The 20,407-nt window shown below is 47.7% G+C and overlaps 1 protein-coding gene across 1 annotated transcript in view; it reads right to left on the bottom strand.

Annotated features, from left to right (window-relative positions):
- Positions 1-3,617: 3,617 nt before the first annotated feature.
- BFSP1 (beaded filament structural protein 1) overlaps positions 3,618-20,407 on the bottom strand; it is a 32,320-nt gene continuing 15,530 nt past the window's right edge. Inside the window, exons 3-8 of the mRNA XM_044454622.1 lie at positions 18,108-18,203; positions 16,248-16,340; positions 14,265-14,372; positions 8,638-8,858; positions 5,910-5,995; positions 3,618-4,573 (exon numbers count right to left, since the gene is read on the bottom strand). Coding sequence (XP_044310557.1) covers positions 3,618-4,573; positions 5,910-5,995; positions 8,638-8,858; positions 14,265-14,372; positions 16,248-16,340; positions 18,108-18,203 — 1,560 coding nt within the window. The remainder of the gene's footprint in view (positions 4,574-5,909; positions 5,996-8,637; positions 8,859-14,264; positions 14,373-16,247; positions 16,341-18,107; positions 18,204-20,407) is intronic.

Below are 20,407 nucleotides of genomic sequence, written 5' to 3'. Positions count from 1 at the left end.
CACTGCTGGCCCCTGCCCTGCTTGTGGCCTTCTCATCACTGGCTGGCCACTGTGCCAAGAGGCTTCTGGCCCAGCGAGGCCTTGACTGTGCTGCATCAGGACTCGCGGCCAAGAGTACAGGGCAGTGACACCTAAACTGAGTGGCTTTTAGAGAATCATGCATGCATGTGGAAAATGAATCAGAAGCTACTTTGAAACGAGAGTCTCAGAAATCATCCTATTATTTGCAGATAACACTTAAATGAGAACTGACAGATCTCTTGTTCCTTGTGCAGAGCATTTTTATCTCCATTGAAGATGCTGTGCACATACATTTTGGGTTTAAGATAAATATGTAGCCAAGCAATGGGGGCATCCTAGATAGCTTCTCCAAGGTTCATGCTAGCAGTACATTGACACATAGGAACACTTCTTGTTGTGGAATGACAGGAGTATGTTCCTCATGGTCTTCAGGGCTGGATTCATAATCAGGTCATAAATCACCCTTTTAAGATTTTGCAAAGAACTCAAATAATGGCTGGCTGAATGCCTTTGGAAGGATTATTTTAAATGATGAAAAGGGAGGCTCTAAAAATAGGCAACTCTGGAATGATTCTGCAAAACTACTAGGGATAATTCCAGTAACATTGCTTCTATTATGAGCAGGTTTTCAGAATTTGTCACCCAAATAATGCATTAGCATCTGAACAAATCAGAATAGTCTAGTCTGAGTTAACACTGGGAAACATCAACACCGGTCAGAGTTTTGCCACTGATGTCTTCTGTTGACTTTGGATTGCATCCACTGCCTTGATCCAGAGTTCTGTGTGTGGTCAGAGACACATATGGGTATTTTTTGTATGTGTAGCATAGGACCTGATCCACATACAGATTCAAACAAATTGCTTCTGCTGAAAACAAAAAAGGGTGCAAAAAACAAAAACAAAAAACCCACTGCCAGTGCTCTGATATCCAAAAATAAGAGTCAGATGAGAGCAGCCATGTAGCAAGATGCCTGTCTTCCTTCCAGCCATTTACTCTTGGAATTCTGCAGTGCTCAACTTTAGGGAAAAGCCCAGTCAGTGCTATATAGCCTGATGATTGTGACTGCTCTTAAGCATTTACTAAGTGAATCCTCCATCAATCAAGACCTTTGTGGTTCTTCTATGCCAAAGGCTCTATAGCTCTGTATGGAGATCTTTTCTTTCTTGGATACACAGTTTCGGAAATCAGCATGCTACATGATTTCCCCCTCCTGCTCCATGTGCTCCAGAGCGCAGAGCGCTTCATCTCCTGTGAGTTCAGCTTAAGGCACAGGACTTCCCACCTCCCGTATCACACAGCAAATGGGCACACAAGCAGGTGTGGCACTCATGCGCTCAACTCCAAAGAAGTCCCTGCTACAGGGGGATGTCTGGCATAGCGCTGAGGTGGGGCGGGCCTACAAGGGACCCAAAGCTGCCTGCAGGGCCCAATCTACTGCCTCAGGAAAATGGATAGGGGCAGTGGCTGCTGCTGACCCTTGGTGGGCTAGAGAGACCCATCCCCAGCATCCTTGGCCACTGCTCACCAGTGTCAAATCCGAGGCTGGCCTGGGTAAGCACCAGCATTTATCACAACCAGTGTGCAAGGGGTATTCCTTTGTTGCTGAGACTGTTGGTGTCCTCTGACGGTGGCAGGCATGGCGTGGGAGAAGGCACTGGATGCAGACGTACTGTTTGCTTCTCCTTCAGCAGCTGAGTAGCACCAATGGTTTGCTCAATGAAGGGAAACCTGGGGGTCACCTCTTGTTCCCAAGGATATTTTGTATTCACACGATCCTGCCAAGACAAGTCAATGTATTTTTCTGCCACTTCACCTCCCTGGAGCAGCCTCGGTTGGGCATTCACGTTCAAGTGAACGCTGCAAATTTGCCCCCAGATGCTCCGAAGAGGATCCTGGGTTTGTTCCATCCTGCATTACATATGTACCCACATCCTAATCATTGCAATATGTGGATATAGGATGACGCATGAACTGTGATTCATACTTGCAATTGAAAACCCAGTAATGCAACTGGTCAGGCAGGTCCCGCTGTGTTTGATGGCACGTGCTTCCAGCAAACCCCACGGGGAGTGCTAGGCTCCGGTCCTAGCAAGTTCTGCCATGCGGTCCCTCTTGAGGATGACCTGCTCCCCGTGCCGCGGATCACACTGTTAGCTGCGGGTGACAGCGCCCAGTGCCCTGTCTAGCCTTCTGCCTTATGTGGTAAAACAGCAACACCAATTCTCTGAAAAACACTTTCTATGGAAGGCAACACTTTTATTAAATGAAAGTCAATCACATGGCAGCAGCTAACATTCATAGTTCACAGCGTCATTAGAAATACAGGTTGTTCAGTATCAGTATCGTTGATTCATCACTTCAATATGGAAGTTAATCCGTTCTAATAGTTACATGTGTCACACGCATCGAAATGCCAGGGTACCAAGCACGCTGGCCCAAATTCAGCTTGAATCATGTTTTTTTTTCCTAGCAGGCTAATAACCCTAGAAGGAAATGTGCTCACTCTCCTACCCTGTCTCCTTCATCCATCAACTTTAATGAAGTCCAGGTAGATGTCGGAATGCACCTTCAGGTCAGCTATGTACTTGGTTCTCCCTTGATCAATCAGGGCAACTGAGCTTGGAATTCAGTTCCTTTAAATTTGGTTGGCCTAAATCATGAAGCAATGTATAGAGGTGGGGCTGTACAGACCAATCATGTGAGGTTCCATGCATAGCTGCTTTATCCTGCGGCCGCTCATCCTGTGGTTGTCTCATAACCACAGGCCAGAGTGCAAGCTCAATTTTGGAGGAGCTCCCAGGGACCTCATTCCAGTGGTGGCTGGGGCCAAAGGAAAAAGGGTGGAGCCAACAACGCTACCATATTGCAGCTTAGAGCTCTTACCGCCAGTAACTAAGCCTTAGGAGAGGCATCTCAACCCATTAGAGTCATGCAAACTACGTTCTTAAGGCTACAGTGTTCAAACCACTCTGATATTGGAGTTCCATTGATATTGCTAGTGTTATCTTTATGGAGAAAAAAGACCTTGAGAATCACACCTGTAGTGACTGTGAGCTGGACAATAAAAGCCAAAGAAGTCACCAAAACAATGGTTGGGGAAAGAAGGAAGGCCAGGGCAAGGGGGCTTGGTCTTCTGAAAAACCCTACAGGGCTGGATTTGGACCCCAGGAGGACCAGATTTGATCCACGGACTGGAGGTTCTGCGCCCATGGGTTATCGCCATTCTTACCATTGAGGCTGACATGGGAAGCAACCATGCAAATGGGAGCTCACATGCGCTACCACCACGGGATGGGAGGTATAAGGGAGCGGCTTCTAGTCAGTAGCCGCACCACAGTAGCATGTGAATTGGCTTTCAGATCTCAGAGTAAAACAACATCATGCAGTACTGCAGACAACACCAATTTTATACCAAGCACAAAATCGGCTATGTTTATAAAGCCATCAGAAGATGGAGGGAGAGAGCAAAGCTACAGTCCTCAAACCACTCATTCTGGAAGAGTTTCATTGACCTTACTAGTGTTATTTCTATGGACCAAGAAGGACTTGAGGATCACACCTGCCCAACCAAGTGGCCCTTTTAAAGAAGCACGTTAACAGCTCTTGTCTCCCAGTTTCTTTTTGCTGGTCTTCTCAATCATGGTCTCCACAATCATTGCAGTTTCTTCATAAGTCTGAATTTTGTCATCAGAGAACTTCTCGATGGATTCCACCACTTCTACCTTCTCGTAACTCATGGTGCTTGGAGGGCTCAGTTCTTTGAAAGGCAGGGCGGTTTGCCTGCCAGACTCTTGGTCTGTGTAAATCCCTGCTTCTGTTCGGTCACTCAGATCTGCTGTAGGAGCTGATTCAGGTGCCACAAGGCTTGTCTCTTTGGAGGGCCCTTCATCTTCTTCTGCAGGCTTTCTCCACTGTTTGGATACATCTTCCTTCTCTTTGGCTTCTGATCTGTATTCGTATGTTATGTCTTCTTGCACCTTGGACCACTCTTGCACCTCAAATTGATTTTTGTCATGCTCAGATGGTTTGGGCAGCTCCGGGATCGGCTCTATGTCATCCCCACCTGGCATCTTTCCTTCGCTATCAGAAACTGTGATCTCACCTCCAGAAGGAAAGGATGAAGAAAGGAAGTTGGGGTCTTCGTAGCTTCCCTCTCCTGTGACAAGTACATAACGTCCTTTAGTATAAAAGTCAGTCTTGGGTTCTGGTCTCTGGTAGCCTCTAATTCTCTCTCTCACTATATTGCACAGTTTATCAAAAGCTTTGCTTATCTGGGCGCCATCTGGCACGTCCTCCTCAGCTCTCTCTCTCTCGATTTCTCCCACTACATCATCATGCCCATGTTCACTGGTTACCACAAATCCCTCATGTTTGATATCCAGCTGATCTTTATCAAAGCCTTCGAGAGGTCGGTCATACATTTTTTCTGATGAGGAGGCACCATTGCCAAGGTCCCTGGATGTGATCTCCTTCCTCCGCAACATTTTTTTGGGCAGACTTCTTTGTCTCACCTTTGCACTAGCAAAGTCTTGGATGACCAGTGTGATGTCTGCAGTAAAGGAAATAAAGAGCAGAAACAGACACAGTACAGCATGCAGCTAAGAGAAGACAGCAGGCGCCATGTTCAGCCATAAGTCAGCATCTTAACCATGTCCTTATTTTATGGACTTAAAATGGATATTTAAAATATTGGGCTGGATCCATGCTTACTTATAGAGTAGACCCATTCATGTGATTGGGATCTAGATTTAATCAACTTAAGTCCCATTCATTTCAGTGGATCTGCTCTAAGCATGAATAGTCATCATTCCTATCTTTTAGATTATCACAAAATGTTCTAAATTTAATCCTTTGGTGCTGCCATCCTTTCAGCACTGATTCCTGTGCATTTCCTAAATATTTCAGGAGGACCCATTCAGGAGCATGTACTCAGCACACGTATACATACACACACTAGAGGTGAAAAAAATATCACACACAAACATGCATGAGGACAGAGAGAAAGAGGGGCAAGTCAGTCGTATTTTCAGGGTAGCTACGAAAATGTGCCCTAAAATTTGATGGTTTTAGAAAGTGGCTGTAAGATGCAGTGCTTTTGCCTCCATTAATTACTGCAGTTCATACTGTGTAAGATAGAGGAAAGCTCAGTTTACCAATCCTGAGGAAAATCAAGAGGGCACTGATGAAGCGAAGGCTGCAGGCTCACTCCCAAGTCAACCTGCAAAGGACTGCAGTCCAGTGCAGTCCTGACCTTCACGAGCAAAGGCCCCACTGAATGGGAGCATTCCCATGTTTCATTTCAGTCACATGTGCATCATGTTCCAGCTACACAGAGGTAGGCAAGTGGTCCACAAGATGTCTTCCTTTTCATAGAATCAAAGGGTTGGAAGGGACCTTTGAGGTCATCTAATCCAACCCCTTCCTCACTGCAGGCTTCAGGATCCCAGTCAGGAGGTTGTCCAGTCCCTGCTTAAATAATTTCAGTGAAGGAGAACCCACCAACTTGCAAGGCAAAAACCTCCACTACTGAATAGATCTATTTGTTAGAAAGTTTCTCCTAATACCTACCCAAAATTGAACTTCCCTGAAATTTCCACCCTTTTCACCCTCTGGGCCAAAAGAGAGCAACACAGCAAGCCCCACAACACTATCATGGTCAACTCTGTCTCTGTCTGTCCATCTGTCTGTCTGTCTCTCTTTTCGGTTAATACAGCTTTTTCTTCTTTCACTGAATAGCAGCCACCCATAGGTAAATGGCCAACTGACCCCCCTCCCCCGGTTGAAATCAGTGGTGGCCAGACATGATGCTAATGTAGTCACAGAGGCATCTCAATCATCATCATCAGCAGCAGCAGCACTAGTCCCATGGACCAAGAGACCATTACCTCTCCCTCTCGGGGCTGGAATTTGCGAGGGTCTGTAAGTCTGTGTGAAGAGGGTTACAGGGGTTCCAACAATGGCAGAATTCAACCTAGGAGCAGAGAGAGGGAAATCATGCTAAGAAATTCCCACACAGTAATGCCTTACAAAATAGTGAAAACTTTGCGACTCTAAATTAACCCCATGCCAGGTCAGGCCATGCAGGCAGCTTCTATAGGATTTCAGATCTGTCTGTGCATGGTGTATGGGCATATTCTGAGTAAGTTCTTTTTATTCCAATTTAGTCCATTGAACTTGAAGCCTTGAGTTGAGTACATGGGTGGAATCTGGACATGGGGGTTTGTGAATGTTACTGAAGACGGGCCCTTCCAGCTCTGGCTGTCCACTCAGACCACCACCCAAAACACCGCCAAGGTGCAGTAGATGGCATTGCTGTTGTAAGAAGCCAGCACAGAAACCAAAACTGGCCACTTGAGGGTTTTCACTCTCCACAGCCAGCAATGCATGGTCCCCATCTCCTCATGCATCAATGGGCTTGGACAAAATTCCTCCTCTATGCAGTGCTCTCTCTTTCCACCTCCTCTTTCTGTGTGCAGTGGAGGCAGGGAAAGGAAGCCTATCTGCTTCCCCAGCCCTCTCCTCACCACACCGTTGCAGATCGCCTCCTGTCCTGCCTCCTGCTCAGAGCTCCCACTGAGCTGCACTCTGTGGGCTGTGAACTAGGCTTTGTGGTGGGAAGCAACAGCAACAGGGGGAGATGCGTGGCAGGAAGGCAGGCTGCAGCAGGGCACTCCGAGGCCTGCAAGGCCAGGCCTGCTGCTTGCTCTGCCTTGTGGGCCTGGAGGGAGGCTCGGGGAGATCACTCCACTGTGGAGCAGCAGGGGCGGCAGCAGCATCCACACAGCCTGTGGCTTCCCCATGTCTGCTCGCCTCCTTCTCACGGCGCAGATGCCGGCTGTGCCTCTCCTGTGCAGCTCTCCTGTGCCGATCGCTCCTGGGAATGCCAGAGGAATCCACAGTGGAGTCAGAGGAGCTCAGAGTTCTATGAACCCAACCTGTGACTTGTGCAGCGGAGCCCTCTTTGTCCAATTGGGCTGATTCTGCAGATGTCTGGACCCATGTTTCGCTTCCACTGGAGGATCTAGTGCATTTGTGCAAGTGAGCATCTGTGCTAATGCATGCTCGTGCTGATACAGATGAGCACAAGTAGCACAAATGAGAAACATGGTCCAAAATCCACACACTCTGCCGTTCTCCCTTAGGTTCCCCCTCAGAAGGAAGAGCCAGCCACCCTGCTTGTCCTTGCTCTGGGCAGCGGGGAGGAGAGGCAGAGCAGCAGGGGAAGGGGCTGGGGCTGGGGGATGTGCTCAGGCTGGCAGCGGCCCTCTAGTTGGCATGGCAGGCACTTGCCTGCCTTATCCATATTCTGTATTTGCAGCAGCATCCCCGCCCGGTAGGTGGAGATTGTTCAAGTTGCAAGACCTTGAGATTTTAAGTGGCAGGTCTGGCCTCCTCCCCTTTCTCTTGGGGAATGGGGCATGAGGCGAGACTGAGGGAACTGGGTCTCTTCAGCCTGGAAAAGAGGAGACTCAGAGGGGATCTGTTGGCGACATACAGGTATGTGAGGGGAAGTCACATGGAGATGGGTAGAGACCTGTTCTCCCCTGCAGAGGAAGGCAGAACACGCTCCAACGGAGCAAAGCTCAGGGAGCCAAGGTTCCATTTGGATGCCAGGAAGCACTTCCTGACAGTCAGGACCCCGGGGGTGTGGAATGGGCTTCCACAAGAGGTCGTTGAGGCCCCATCGGTGCGGGTGTTCAAGGATAGGCTGGACGTCCACATGGTGGGCATGTCGTGAGCGGAGCTGGCTGGTGCCAGAGGTCAGACTAGATGGCCCGGGAGGTCCCTTTTGACTCACTCTGTTTCTGTTTCTCTTTGCTTTCCATTCTTCCTGATGCCTGGTCCCCAGAAACACTCGTGGGTGGGCCTCATGCTCCAGATCTCAGCCATCATGTGACTGATGCCATCTTTAGCCTGCATGTGGGGATGTGGTGTGGGGGTGCACACGCTAATTTCACCCCCTGCTTCCCCTGTCCCCATCCATCCCACCCCATCAGTCCTGCGTTTACACACAGCGGGGCTCCTACATACATTCGGGCAAAGGTGCCCCACAAGCTTGTCCTATCAGACAAAGCCCCTCCCAGCTATGCAAAGGCTTTTACGGGCATCCGGCTGAACATGTGACATGCACGAGGGGAGAGCAGGCCCCCCTGCCCACTTCTGCCACCTTCGCTCCACCTGACTGGCACAGGAAGAGGGGCTGCTCCAAGGCCGCAGTCCAGAGTTAAGCTGTGTGCTTATGCTTTCCGTTCCGAGTGAATGCCAAGGGAACTGACCTACTTACGGCTCTAGCGCTCGCTGTGTGTGTCCATGCTGAATGGTTCTGGTGTGCTGAGCGTTACTGGCGGACTGAAATACTGCTTGACTTCAGTTTGAGAACCTGCGGCATGCTCAGACTTGAGAGGTGTAAGCAAAAATCTCTTTGGTGGCAGCCAACTACTGCCTATTGAGCTCCATTCCATATTTATATATTTATTTTCAAATTATATGCTGCTCAGTGTTTCAGTATGAAGCACTGATCAATACACTCAGTGCCTAATGTGTGTGTGTGTGTGTTAAAATGACTTAAACATGGCAGTATCTTGGCCCCCGAAGCTCGGATGAGCCTCTTACCTGCTATCTTCATTTTCAATAATGCGTTTGTAGCGCTCCAGCTCACTCTCCAGGGACTGCTTATAGATGGAGAGCTGGCGGCAGTCACTGGTGTATTTTTCCAAGGTCCTCTCTGCATCTTCTATGCCCTTCCTCAGAGTGTCAATTTGCTCGTTATACAGCTGGATCTCGTCATCGTAGCTCTCCTGGGTATGCTTAATAGTCTGTTCCAGCATCGTTGTCTGTTGAACAAATGCAGAGCAAAGAGGTTGCTTGAAGCAGCCATGAGGACGGACGTGCTGGCACCTTCTCAGAGAAGGCGTATCAGCCTGCTCATGGACTTTAACCAGCGCGGTACTGCTAGGAACAATGGCTTTGCAAATCATAGGAAGATGGGAAATGCTGCCCTGCAGGCAAGCTGTGGAACTGCCCCCTGCTTGTGGGATGGCCAAACCCAGCCCAAGATGGCCTTCTGCTAAGTGGCCATTTCAAGAAACATTCACCTGGCCCAACTCTGATAGTATCAAAGAGAACTGGCAACACAGAAATGCAGGTGGGTAGCTAGGAAAAGGCCTGGATCAAGCTGACAACTTGGTGAAGACCTTTGGAGCTGTGCAAAGCTCTCCCATAGTCCCCATGGCTGCCGCTTTGCAGGATGGAAGACCTGAAGAGCATGCATACGATGGGCTGGTGCAGCTACTGCCATGTCTCCCCGTCTTATGGACCCATCTGCTTATTAGGCCTGCAGAAGTGGCCCTCTTGAGGCCTCCTTTCCCTGTGAGATGGGCTCAGCCATGACTTACACTTGGCTGCACCCCCTCTTGGCTTTCCAAAGGGTTATGAAGGCACAGCTTTTCAAAACTATGGAAAAAGAACATCTAAAACAGATAACCGTCAAAACATTAAATGACATAATTGAAACGGCTGTATTTCATCCTGCACCATGGGGTGACTTTCATATCACAGCTTATACTTTGCCATGCACTTTATACACAAGGAAACCTACAATCTAGTCTTTCTGGAAGCTTGCCAAGTGTGCGGCAGAAACACGGTCCCCAAACTTCATCCACTGCCTTTTATAGTTTTCCTTCTTTAATCAGAACTGCCTGGGCATAAAATGTCTCCAGAGCTGCATAACAGTAGGACATTTGGGCAATTTTGGGCTGCACGGATAGATGTGTAGATTCCAAATGACACGAGGAACTTATTTCTCTCCACTCAGCACCAGTGAAGCCCCATCTTGAGTAGTGTGTCCAGTTCTGGGCACTACAATTCAAGAAGGGTGTAAAAACCATGGAGGGCGATAAGAGGAAAGTGGCAAACAAGGCCCTGTGAGGAGAGTGAAAGGACTGGGCATGACTGGCCTGGAGAAGAGCAGGCTGAGTGCAGATATGATAACTCTTTTCAAATATGTGAAAGGTCGTCACGCAGAAGAGGGCCAGGATCTCTCCTCGATTGTCCCAGAGTGCAAGGCACAAAATACTGGGCTCAAGTTACAAGAAGCCAGATTCTAGCTGAACATCAGAACAGCAGGAATAGCTTCCTGCCATTAGAGCAGTATGGCAATGGAAGCGATTCCCTGGGCGGGGCATGGGCTCTGCCATACTGGAGGCATTCAAGAGGCAGCTGGACAGCCGTCTGCCAGGGATTCCTTAACCTGGAGCCCTGCACTGAGCAGGGGGTTGGATTGGATGACCTTACAGCGGGGTGGATTTGATTTATCAAATTTATTTAAATCACGAGTCAGTTTGAATCATGCAATCATAGACTAGTAGAGTTGGAAGGGGCCATGAAGGCCATCAGGTCCAACCCCCTGCTGTTAAGACTAGATTTAAATCATGGTTTTCTACATAATTTGCACGCATGCCTGCCTTACCTGTAGATAGAAAAACTTCATGAAAAGATTCCCAAACTGGGTTGCTTTTATGGCTCGCTGCCATTATAGGTCTTCTCCTCCAGGGAAAGAATAACATGACAAACCTCAGGCTGGACACAAAAAGATCCAAAGACTTGTGGAGTGTTCTGCTCAAACGGTTTCACTTTCATTTTAGTGCTTGTCCCTCCCTCCTCACACTTAGCTTCTTGTGGAGAGCAATTCCACTCCCAACAATCTCTTTCTATTCACTGAATTGTTTTGAAACTTACTACTTAAGAGGTAAGGGTTGAATCTGTGTGCATAATTTGTAAAGGGACAATGGGATTTTTCTCAGCTCTGTTTGTTTATTTTATAACATTTTTGCTGTGAAGAGGAGACATGTGATCTCTGCAGACTCAAATTCACAGTTTGAGAACTGTAAAAGCAAGCATCTGTGATAATATCTACAAAATGGAAAAATAGCCCAGTAATCTTACAGAAATCTGTGGAAGAGCAGGACATCATTGTGAATGGATTAATGGAATTCATTTACCAAAAAATCCAAACACTGCGTGAATACACAGCCTCATGCTGCATAATTAAAAACTAATCCTTATTTCATGATCAATAACCTTTGGACTACAATGTATCTTAAACAGAAAACTGTCTTTCGATAGATTTGTTTTCCTCAAAAAACATTTTTATTTAAATAAAAAATCCAATTTAAATCAAACAAATCTGATTAAAATTAAAAAAACAGATTTTTTTTAAATTATTTTTTTAATTTAAAAAAACATTGATTTTTATCCACCCTGCTTTAGAGGCCCTTTCAACCCTCTTATTCTATGACTGGGGTGCTCTTGTGAGCTCCACATATGGGGGCACAAAACAAGGTTAACTACAGGCCATAGTAATCTGTTTTGAGTGCCAGGAAGAGGACAAAAGCCCTCCCTCAAAAATAAAAAGGAGCAAGCGCTGTCATGCTGATTTTAAGTTGATAGGGCAAAGCATTGTTATGCCGATTTATACTGATGTACCTTGATGCAGAAAGGAGTCCACCTGAAGTTACCTGTACTGGCTGAAAGCCATTGCTGTGCTGCTTCTAATCTGCTGGGGGAAACAACAGTGGCCTTTGGCCTTTGGTAGGGGACGCTGGCATCACCAGAACAGTTTTGTGTGGAATGACAAAAATGACCCCTGCCCAAAAAAGTGACTATGGGGAGAGGTGTTAATGGAGGATGAAGGTCAAGATTGTTTTGCGTTGCACTGCTCTGCAAATACAGTGGTATATACAATAATAACTCTAAGAAGTCCTCTGGGGTTTAAAGCCATTCACACTTTACACAGCCATTCATGGAAAGAAACAGAGATCTGGTATTTGCAGTGAAAGACCTAGTCTGGCCTTCAAAATGTATCTCATAATCTTTTAAGAAAGAGCAGTATCTTCAATCCTGAGATCTCATGCTCATGGGATTCCTCTGCTGATGGAAAACAAGGAGGTAAGTTATGGCTGCGCCTTGGGTTTCCCAAAGGTCTGCCTCAGAGGGCTGGAGAAACCTCCAGAATTTAAAATAAAGGAAAATGGGAATGAAGTGTGAAAGGAGAGCAGTGGTGAAGCCTCCAGTCTGGCGGGGAACAGAGGCTGGTCTACTAATTAAGGGGCAATTGATCCCTAATCACTTAGCAGTGCTGAACAGAAAGCAGTAAAAGCAGAAAATGAAAGGGAAAGCATTCAGTTAAAGTCCTAGTAGTCCTTACAAGTCCCAGTAGTACTATATTGGGCAGGTTCAAGCTGCACTTGTGTTTTATTGCAAAAACTGGCCACGGCTCAGATTCGCAAAACAAAACCAAGCAAAAGAAGACAACACAGAAAACTCTGGAACGCAATGAGATCATCTGACTTCACGATAAGCAATAAGTAACCCATAAATGACAATTCCAGGAAAAGACTGCTAGAAAAGAATCAGCATAACATAATGTTTTGTCAGTCAGCTTAGCTGATCCTTCCATTATGGCTGGAATCTCATGCTGGTTTATGTGTTTGTGATTTACAGTTTTATTTTCATCTGGGCTTATTTGGCTTGGGTTGTTGAGTGAGTTTTCCAGTGGCTGAATTATCCCTTTTATTATGTTTTACTGGCATGTCTTTTTATGTTGCTGTTTCGTACATTTTATTTTTACTTTATGACAAAGTCTGCAACGTTTTAGCATTTGCTGTTTCTTAAGTATTCAGGACAACAGTACACTTGAAATGAAATCACTCTTAATTTTACTTTAAAATGTCTCACAGGGAAACAGCTTGCAGGTTTTCTGCATAAATAAACAAATAAATATCCCTCTACAGAAGAGCACTGATTAAAATTGCCACATTACAGTGAATAAGTCTATCAGCTTTTTGATAATGATGCCTTTTGTGTCATTGTGAACTGGTCCTGCAAGATCAACGTAGACTTCAGACACAAGCTTTCCCTCTCTATTTTATTCCTCTGCGGGCATTATGTTGTGTTGAACAATGTCATCCTTGAAGTCTTGGGTACAACAACTGAAAATGCTGTGCCTCCCCCACTGTGCAAAAAGCGTGCAGAATGTGAATTCACCACCAGGTGGCGCTCATTCACTTGAGAAAACAAAAGATTTGCTTGCCAAGGAAACCTTTCATTGCCTCCCCATGGTTCTAGGAGCACAAACGTGGGAGGTTCTGTGAGCAAGGCAGTGTACACTTTCGAATTAAAATCACACTTAATTTTACTTTAAAATGTTTCTCCTTAGAACTTTGGGGCATATTCTTAAATGCTGGGATCGGGGAGGTGTTTGTACAACGATGGACAGAGAGAGGGAACGCATGGCAGAACTTCACAACTTCACCATCAACCTAATGTATTTTGGCTGTGGTGGGGGGAGCGGGAGGAGCAGCAGCAGCAATTCTGAAGCAATCCGTTTGAAAACCGAAAATGTTCAGATGAAAACATATAGCTGTTCTCCATTGGAAGGTCTAAATCTGCTTTACGGGGGAAATCCTAAGAGAGGGGAGCAGGTGGGGCCTTTGAGGTTACCCACCAACAGTTAACATCCAAACAGCAAACTGGGCTTGCCCTCAGGTCCCCTGGTCACAGCACCCCTCAGTCTGGTGGGATGCATTTACTTGTATTTAAATTACATGGCTGATTTCTTAATTAGCAGGTGTCATTTTTATGTGAAATCATGCCCGCTTTTGTTGTCTTTTGGGGCGCTACATTTCCTCATTTTTGGCCATGTGGAAGGGGCCTGTTTTTATTCCGACCCCATGTCCTAACAAACTGCAAACAAAACTCCTTTGCCAGAAAGGGCTCAATGTCTCCTGCATATAATAGCCATTGTGGTGTCCTCTGATGGGACTGCCCATAATTGTCTGAACTCATACGTTTACAAGCATCCAATTGAGCACAGAAGGGATGTGCGGTGAACCTTCCCTCTGCACCCCTCAAAAACATCTAGACAGCTGACTTTGGCTATCCAAATGGTTTCTGCTTCCACACAAGAAGCGGGTGCAAAGATATAGCCCAAATGCAGTGGACACACGTGGCACCTCACTCTTCCTCTACCTGTCCCAGCTTGCCCTGAAGATGGTCTTTGGGGCCTCAGCCAGTGTGCCAGATGACAGGGAAGGGGCTCCGAAGGCAGAGGCCTCACTGTGACCTGGAAGACTTTTCTGAGTTCGTCGCAGGGGCTCCATCTTTAAACCCTCTTCCAGACATGCCCAAAATTTAACCCCCTGCCCCACTGGTTTGTGGTTACCCTGGTCAAAGTGGAATACCTCTGTCTGCAGTTTCACTTTCTGAGCCTGGAGCTGGCAAAGGATGCTCTTGTACTCTTCTAACTGGCCCTGAAGAATTGGTATCCTCCTTTCGGTTATCAGCTTCTCCTAAGACCAAAGCAGAAGAAAGGGCGGGAGAAACTGATTGCTGCAAGGATCATCAGAGGCGTAGCCGCATTCCTCCGAGGCCTGGCCTGCATCGCTGCAGAAGCCCTGCCACTTCATGGATTCCACTTGACTGGAATGGGCTGACAAATGGCACAAGCCCATCCAGGTACTTTGATGTGCAAACAAGAGATGCATAGGGGATTTCAAGGAACAGCTCTGAAAGCGAGACAGAGCAAGGCTCACTTCAAATGAGTGCCACCTTGAAATCCATAAACCTGCCTTCAGCAGAAACGGAACCTGAGCCTCTCTAGCTGCGGGCTGGCTACTCCGACCGGCAGCAATGCCTCCCCGTCCCCTGCACCAGCCCAAGACCGTTACACTGAAAATATGGAAACATGGATTTCTGCCTTGCCTTGCCAACAAAAAAAAAAAAAAAATGGTGGCCAGGGTGCTAACAGTAACAAAAATAAAAATTAAAGGAAGCTTAGTCAAGATGATCACCAACAACCAATAAGATTTAAAAACACATATGTTGTTGTTCAGTCGCAAAGTCATGCCCGACTCCCTGCAACCCCATGGACAACATTCCTCCAGGCCTTCCTGTCCTCCACCATCCCCCGGAGTCCACTTAAGCTCACACCGACTGCTTCAGTGACTCCATCTAGCCACCTCATCCTCTGCCGTCCCCTCTTCTTTTGCCATCTATTGTTCCCAGCATTAGGCTCTTCCCCAGGGAGTCCTTCCTTCGCATTAAGTGGCCAAAGTATTTGAGTTTCATCTTCAGTATCTGGCCTCCTAAAGAGCAGGCAGGGTTGATCTCCTTTTGTTCTGTTTGGGGCTGTGGTCCCTCTGCTATGTTTATCAAACTGTGGTTGCTTTTATCATGGTAGCCAAACCAGGCACCTTGTTCAAACCCTGCTGCATCCAAATTGGAAGTTCATACAGATTACCTGAAAAGCCTGCAGGGGGATTCTGAGTGATCAGTAACACACACTTCAGGCAGGCCCACTTTCCCCCAGGGGTTCTCTTTCCCTGATACCTTTTGCCCCTTCCCCAGGTCATTTTCTTAACCTTGGGGAAGGACAATAGGGACTTCCACAGCACTGGAGAAGCATCCCCCTCCCCCTCAGATTATGGCCACCTTGACCCGGACAAGGGCACTCATCCACCCAAGCGCCTCTGCTGTGACTAAGTGTCCCACCCTTGCAAGTGGCTGCATGGCCTGCTGAACTGGGTGACCCACGGAAGTCCTGCAGACATGCTGCATTTGGGCTGCCCAATTGCATGGAGGCTGAACAGGCTTTATAAAAGTGGCGCTTCCCATCACGGAACAGACCAGCCCTGGGTTCCTCGCTCTTTTGGGACTAAAACAATTACAAGGTCCATGGATGGGGTAATGGGGATTCCAGGCTGGTGCAGATACTTGCGTGCATTTAGACATACCCCTGTGCAAGGAGGCCTGGTGTTGGGCCGGGGCTACCAGGTGCACCTTTACCATGCCTCCTGCCCTGCCAATCCCTCAGGATAGGCCAGTCTTCATTTTTCTGGCCCAGATGACTAATCCAGGTCAAGCTCTTAGGAAATGCATGGCCAGTGCAAATGCAATTGCCACAGACGCTGCTGCGTGTGCATTTAAAAGCACACTTCCCTAAATCCACCTATGCTTGTACCAAGGTGTCGCTAGGAAAAGTCACTGTACTGGCATGCTTCCTTAGGCAGCCTCGGCAAGGACAAGCAGCATCGATGCAGCCCTCTAAATATGGCTTTGCCAAAGCTTCATTAACCACCTTTTCTTCTCTCTTCCCAGTTTTTCTTCTATCTGGAAAACTGGATCCCATCACGACACAGAAAGGGTTTATTAAACAAAACTCTTACCTCACTGACTCCAGCTGCCATGGTGGACACCCGGGGCGTGGTTTGCATGATCTGTTGTAAAATGCTGACGTAGGTCTGTATTTCCATGAGGTTCTGTGACCAGGCAAAATAATTTCCATTCCAAGTTATCACAGCAAAAACTCCCACTTTGAGAAACAGTGTGCCGGTGTTGCTACCTGTCCCCCTGCCCTCCCCTCCTTGTAAAAACTAGAAGAGAAAGTTTAGACCTGCTGCGTGGCCAGAGTCCAATACCAGGTGGCACAAGGAGAGGCAGGGTCGGGGACAGTTGGAGAGAAGGGTTTGGGGATGCATCGCTTTTCACTAAACTGCAACTTCACACTACCGGCTGAAATGGTCTCCTCTGTGTCATGGTGTAGTTGCAGGAGTAATCTGACAGCAGGGATCCAGGTTTACTGATACTGAGAGAAGTAGTGGCCCATTTTATTGGGCCTTCAACTTCCCACTACTCCAATTTCTGGATAGGGTTCCACCTGTCCTGCTTTCTGTACATGCAGGAAAAACTGACTCGTTGCTCAGTTTCTCCTCATTATGACACTGCATTGCATTTGACATTGGCTCTGCTTTGCTTGGCACAGCCTGTTTGCAAGCAGCTGTGTGTAGGTCAGTGGCCAGGCACAGATGAGGAATAGTTCTCAGCAAGGGCGTCCTGCAAGAAAAGGTTGCCATGTGTAGTGGTTCCTCTTCAGGGTCCCAGCCAGCCTGGCCATCTTCTAGGACCCTCCAGCCCAGCCCACCTTCTCCCCACGCCAAGTGCCAGCCGGCATTCTATGGCCTTGAGCCTGCTCAGCCACTCGGTCCCTCTGCATACCTCGCAATCCTTCTGAGCTTGCTTATTCTGCCCTCTTGTTCATGGATGCTGCATCAGCCTTCCCCATGCAGGTGCCCTGCAAATAATTTGAAAGCCACTTTCCCGTATTTCTGATCATTGGAAGTGCTGGCCGGGCCAGGGCTGATAGAAGTTGTAGTTCAAAACATCTGGAAGGCATCTGGTTGGGGAAGGCTGTCACAGATGGCATGGTATACAAAACATCCCAAATTATTCTGAAATAGGAGCAGATGCCAGTTTTACGAACGTAAATGCCCAGAACAACTTGCTAGGGTTGAACGTGTGCCCCTTGCTGTTGGAAAGTATTAAGAGGTAATGGGGACGGGGGTTAGGTGGGTTGCAACAGAACAGCGTCAAGTAACATCCACAGAACTTGAGACTTGGGCAGAAAGGAGGCTCTGGGACCCTTCAGTTCTCGCTCATTATTTGGAGATGGGGCCTCTTGGAGTAGGAAAAACGACTCCCAGATGTGTGACCTCCTCTTGAAGAAGAGTGAGAAAGGTGCACTACAGAGCCATTCTGGTCAAAGTGACTTCTGGGGCACTACATGCCAAGAGTAGAATGTCGATTTGAAGTTCCTGATAGATATCTGGATGATCTGTAGACGATCAGCAAGGATTCCTGATTTCTGTTTAGCAGCAGCAAAAAGCTTCTCCCTACTCAGGATGAGCAGGAATGGATTTGCATGTAGAAGGAATGTGAACTCCATTCACTTCAGGAACTCAAAGCAAACTCCTGCCAACCCGGAATCTGCCCTTCCTTCTGCTAGAGGGCCATGTCAGCCCCCAGCGTTTTTGCACAGCATGGCTTTTAACCTGCATATGATGGAATCGCAAACTAAGGGGGAACGGAACTGGGGAACAGGTCGGTTACACCTGCAGAAGGTCACCTGTGAACCCAAGGCCCAGGGAAGACTGATTCTAATGACACCACACCTGGATGGGTAGGCAAACCCTTCTGACAAAGAGAACTCAGAACACACTGAAGCCCTGTGCTTCACTCGCAGCCATTACCTTCTTGTATCTGTCCTTCGTGGCATTAACATCATCCTGCAAGAACTGGGATTCAATCTGTAATTCCAAATTGCACAGCAAAGCTTCATCAGCTTCCTGTAAGAAAAGCAAAAAGTGCCATTTCTTTTTGTCCTGGTTCCTCATGTTACTAAAGGTGGCCGAACCACATGCCTTGAATGGCATTCCTCTCTCTTCACTTTAGTATACAATGAATACGTAATACATTGACTGAGGCCTCCCAAGTATCCACGTGGCTTCTGGTTTGTAACGTAACACCTGGGCTCCGCTTGCCCAACACTGGCATGCTTAAGAGGCCACCATGGCTTGCTAGCTACCCCGTGTACATGCTGGCTCAGAGAGAAAGTCACACAACCCTAAAATGCAGTGGAAACTAATAACGTTTAAAAATGGCATTGCATGAAAGGGAGGTATAAAATACCATAGACCAAAATGCAAGCTACCTTGGGCGAGTTTTAATCTGGCACCAAGATCTCTGCAATGTCGGCATCGGTTCCACTTCGACAATGAGGGGGTTCCACAAAGGGAGCACCACCATAGCAGAGAAGGCCTTTTCCACGGCTGCTGCATGATGAGCAGAGGGTGGTTGCTTTCAGAAGAGCTTGTAAGGCAAAGGACTACCCTCGTCAATCAACCACATAAGCAATGTGATGGGGTCTCGTCCTCTGCCCAGTTCCCTACCACCTATTGAACTCTATGGGAATTCCTTCTGAGCATAGCTATATAGGATCATATCATGGTACCGGGTTAGTATTTCCTTTGTGCTTTTTAATATCACTTTCATTCAATGCAAGTACAGAATTTTCTGAAAAATTTGGTTGTGCTCATGCTGTGCATGGACATTAAGATTCATCATGGAGAGTGCAGAGACTGGAGGTGGGGCCGCTCCTTCCAGCCCCCGCCCTTCCTCACATCCTTGCTTGCAGTTGCCACAAGCAGGGTGAGTGCCACATGCCCTCCTCTTCCAGTGTCAAAGCCAAGGGCAATGCAGCACAGGCGGCCAGTGAGCTGGCTGGTGGAAAGAACCACGATGCAAGAGCCTGAGACTTAGTAGGGCTAGTCACACGTTCCTGATGTTGCTTATGACGTACGAGGCATCCCTCGGCCCAGAAAGGGCCTGCAAGGTAATGCGCACTCTTACATCTTTACACTATTGTAACACAGCAAAGGACAAAACAACAAGATGGGGCGAAAGCTTTAAAATGGGCAGATTCCTGCGAGGCAATCACTACCTCTGCTGCTGGGGAGCATGAACAGGAGACTGTTCTTATGCTCCTGTCCTTCCCACAGGGATCTGACTAGGCCCTGTGGGGACAGAATGCTGGACTAGGAAAGGCTCTGGTCTGGTCCAGAAGGGCTGTTCTTGTGTTCTCTGCTCCTGATCTTTTAAACAGATCAAAATCTGTTTATACTCAAAAATCACTCAAAACCATGAAGATCACCCACCTGAACGGAAGTGCAAAATCCACCTGCTCAGGGGCAGCGGTCCACAATTAGGTTGCCCTCAAAGAGAAGGCCCAGTCCTGTGTTCCCACCAACCCAGCTTCTCTTGGTGGCGGGACATGCAGAAAGGCCTGCAATGCCCCTAGCGTCTGCTGGCCCAGCTTATTTCCAGCTGAGGCAGAACCAGCACCGTTTGAATTAAGCTGACTCTGCCTGGCTCAGTACGATGCAGGCTGACCAGTGTGGGTACAAGTCTCCAGCATTCCTGATGGTGCTTCCACGAGGCTGACCGCACATGTGTTTCGGTGTCCTTAACTGAGCGGAAAAAGGCAATGAAGTTCTTATCCATGCTTTGCGGCCAAAGAACTATGCCGCAGGGCTATCAGTGGGGAGGATAACAATGGGGATGTGTGCTGGATGCATAACCTGAGGAGTACAGCCAGAGCGGCTTGCTCAGATTGCACATGAATCGTGATGTCCTCGGCAACTCTAGTGGATTATGCGGCATATAAGCAATAGAAAAAAATCAGTCCCTGGCCACTCAGCTAACCAGGTGCAGCAGGCCCTGGTCCCAGAAGTGTTGCCTGCCTCCAACGGTCCATATCCAATGCTCAGACAGGAGTGCTGCCTTTCTGGGCTCTGGAACAGCCGCATTCATGGGGAGGGCCATGTGATGGAGAGCTGTTCAAAGGGAGCTGCTTTTGTGAGCTGCCCAGCAAGCTAATCCGGAGCTCTGCGGTGCTATTCAAAATTATTCCAAGGCTTGCTTTTTCCATTATGTCATGGAAAGCAGAAGTGGCCCTGCCTGCTGATGTGTCAGTATTTTTTTAAAAAAAACC

This window comes from Varanus komodoensis, unplaced genomic scaffold, assembly GCF_004798865.1.
Source record: "Varanus komodoensis strain SLA01 unplaced genomic scaffold, ASM479886v1 scaffold7_3, whole genome shotgun sequence".
In the NCBI taxonomy this organism is placed as follows: domain Eukaryota; kingdom Metazoa; phylum Chordata; class Lepidosauria; order Squamata; family Varanidae; genus Varanus; species Varanus komodoensis.
This window is presented reverse-complemented; position numbering and strand designations above follow the sequence as displayed.